The following is a 1,025-nucleotide window of genomic DNA, read 5'->3' as shown; positions in this document are numbered from 1 at the left end:
TTTTCTCTAATCCGGAAAAATAAATAAATTAAAATGACTAAACTACTCTTCCTGTTGGGTTGCCTCCCAGTTAGCGCTTGTTTAACGTCACGAGCCTGACAGGAACCGTTTAAGATTCAAGTGACGCCAAAGGGACAGAGATCGTGTCCCTATTCACTTGTTCTCCACAATAGAGTTTCAATCTATTTCCATTGACCTTGAAAGTTCTGTCCTCATTGAGAGGGGAAATTTCTATTGTTCCATACGGGAAGACTGTCTTCACAATAAAAGGACCAGACCAACAAGATTTAAGTTTACCTGGAAACAACCTCAGTCGAGAATTGTACAGTAATACCTGTTGACCCGGTTCAAACTCTTTGTGCTTGATTTTGCTATCATGCCACAACTTAGTCTTCTCCTTGTAGATCCTTGCACTTTCATACGCAGTTCTTCTGAATTCATCTAACTCATTTAACTGAAGTAGTCTTTTCTCTTGAACTCCTGATGGTTCAAAATTCAAAAACTTTGTGGCCCATAAGTCCTTGTGCTCTAATTCCACAGGCAAATGACAAGCTTTGCCATACACCAACTGATAAGGTGACATGCCTATGGGGGTTTTGAATGCAGTTCTGTACGCCCACAGTGCATCGTCAAGCTTCTTAGCCCAATCCTTCCGAGAATTTCCCACTGTCTTCTCTAGGATTCTCTTTATCTCTCTGTTGGATACTTTGACTTGCCCACTGTTGGACGTTTAGTAAGTGCACTAGTCGTACAAGTAATAAAATGATGAGTAAAGATCGTTCCCACGAGGAATTATGTTCAAACACCAATATACCATAGAAAACTAATTTGAATCAAATAAGAATTTGTAAAAATCATGAATAATTTGTCACCAGAAAATTGATTGTAAGTAATTTGACACAAAGTAAATATGGATTAGGAATTAATAAAACAACAAGTAGTCAGAAAATAATTTTCCTCCATGATAACCCATGTAAAAATTGATCATATGCTGAATTCCTTTCCATGTGATGTTAATCAACCTT

General features: G+C 37.7%; 1 protein-coding gene across 1 annotated transcript; it reads right to left on the bottom strand.

Annotated features, from left to right (window-relative positions):
• Window positions 1-109: 109 nt before the first annotated feature.
• On the bottom strand, window positions 110-583 carry LOC133292072 (uncharacterized). The gene has a single exon (XM_061490452.1). The coding sequence runs from the start codon at window positions 581-583 to the stop codon at window positions 110-112; it is 474 nt and encodes a 157-aa protein (XP_061346436.1).
• Between the last annotated feature and the right edge of the window lie 442 nt (window positions 584-1,025).

This window comes from Gastrolobium bilobum, unplaced genomic scaffold (genome assembly GCF_033153095.1).
Source record: "Gastrolobium bilobum isolate Gb01-03AN ecotype WA unplaced genomic scaffold, APGP_CSIRO_Gbil_v1 utg60720, whole genome shotgun sequence".
In the NCBI taxonomy this organism is placed as follows: domain Eukaryota; kingdom Viridiplantae; phylum Streptophyta; class Magnoliopsida; order Fabales; family Fabaceae; genus Gastrolobium; species Gastrolobium bilobum.
Note: the sequence above shows the minus strand (reverse complement) of the source record. Positions and strands in the feature narration are given on the sequence as shown.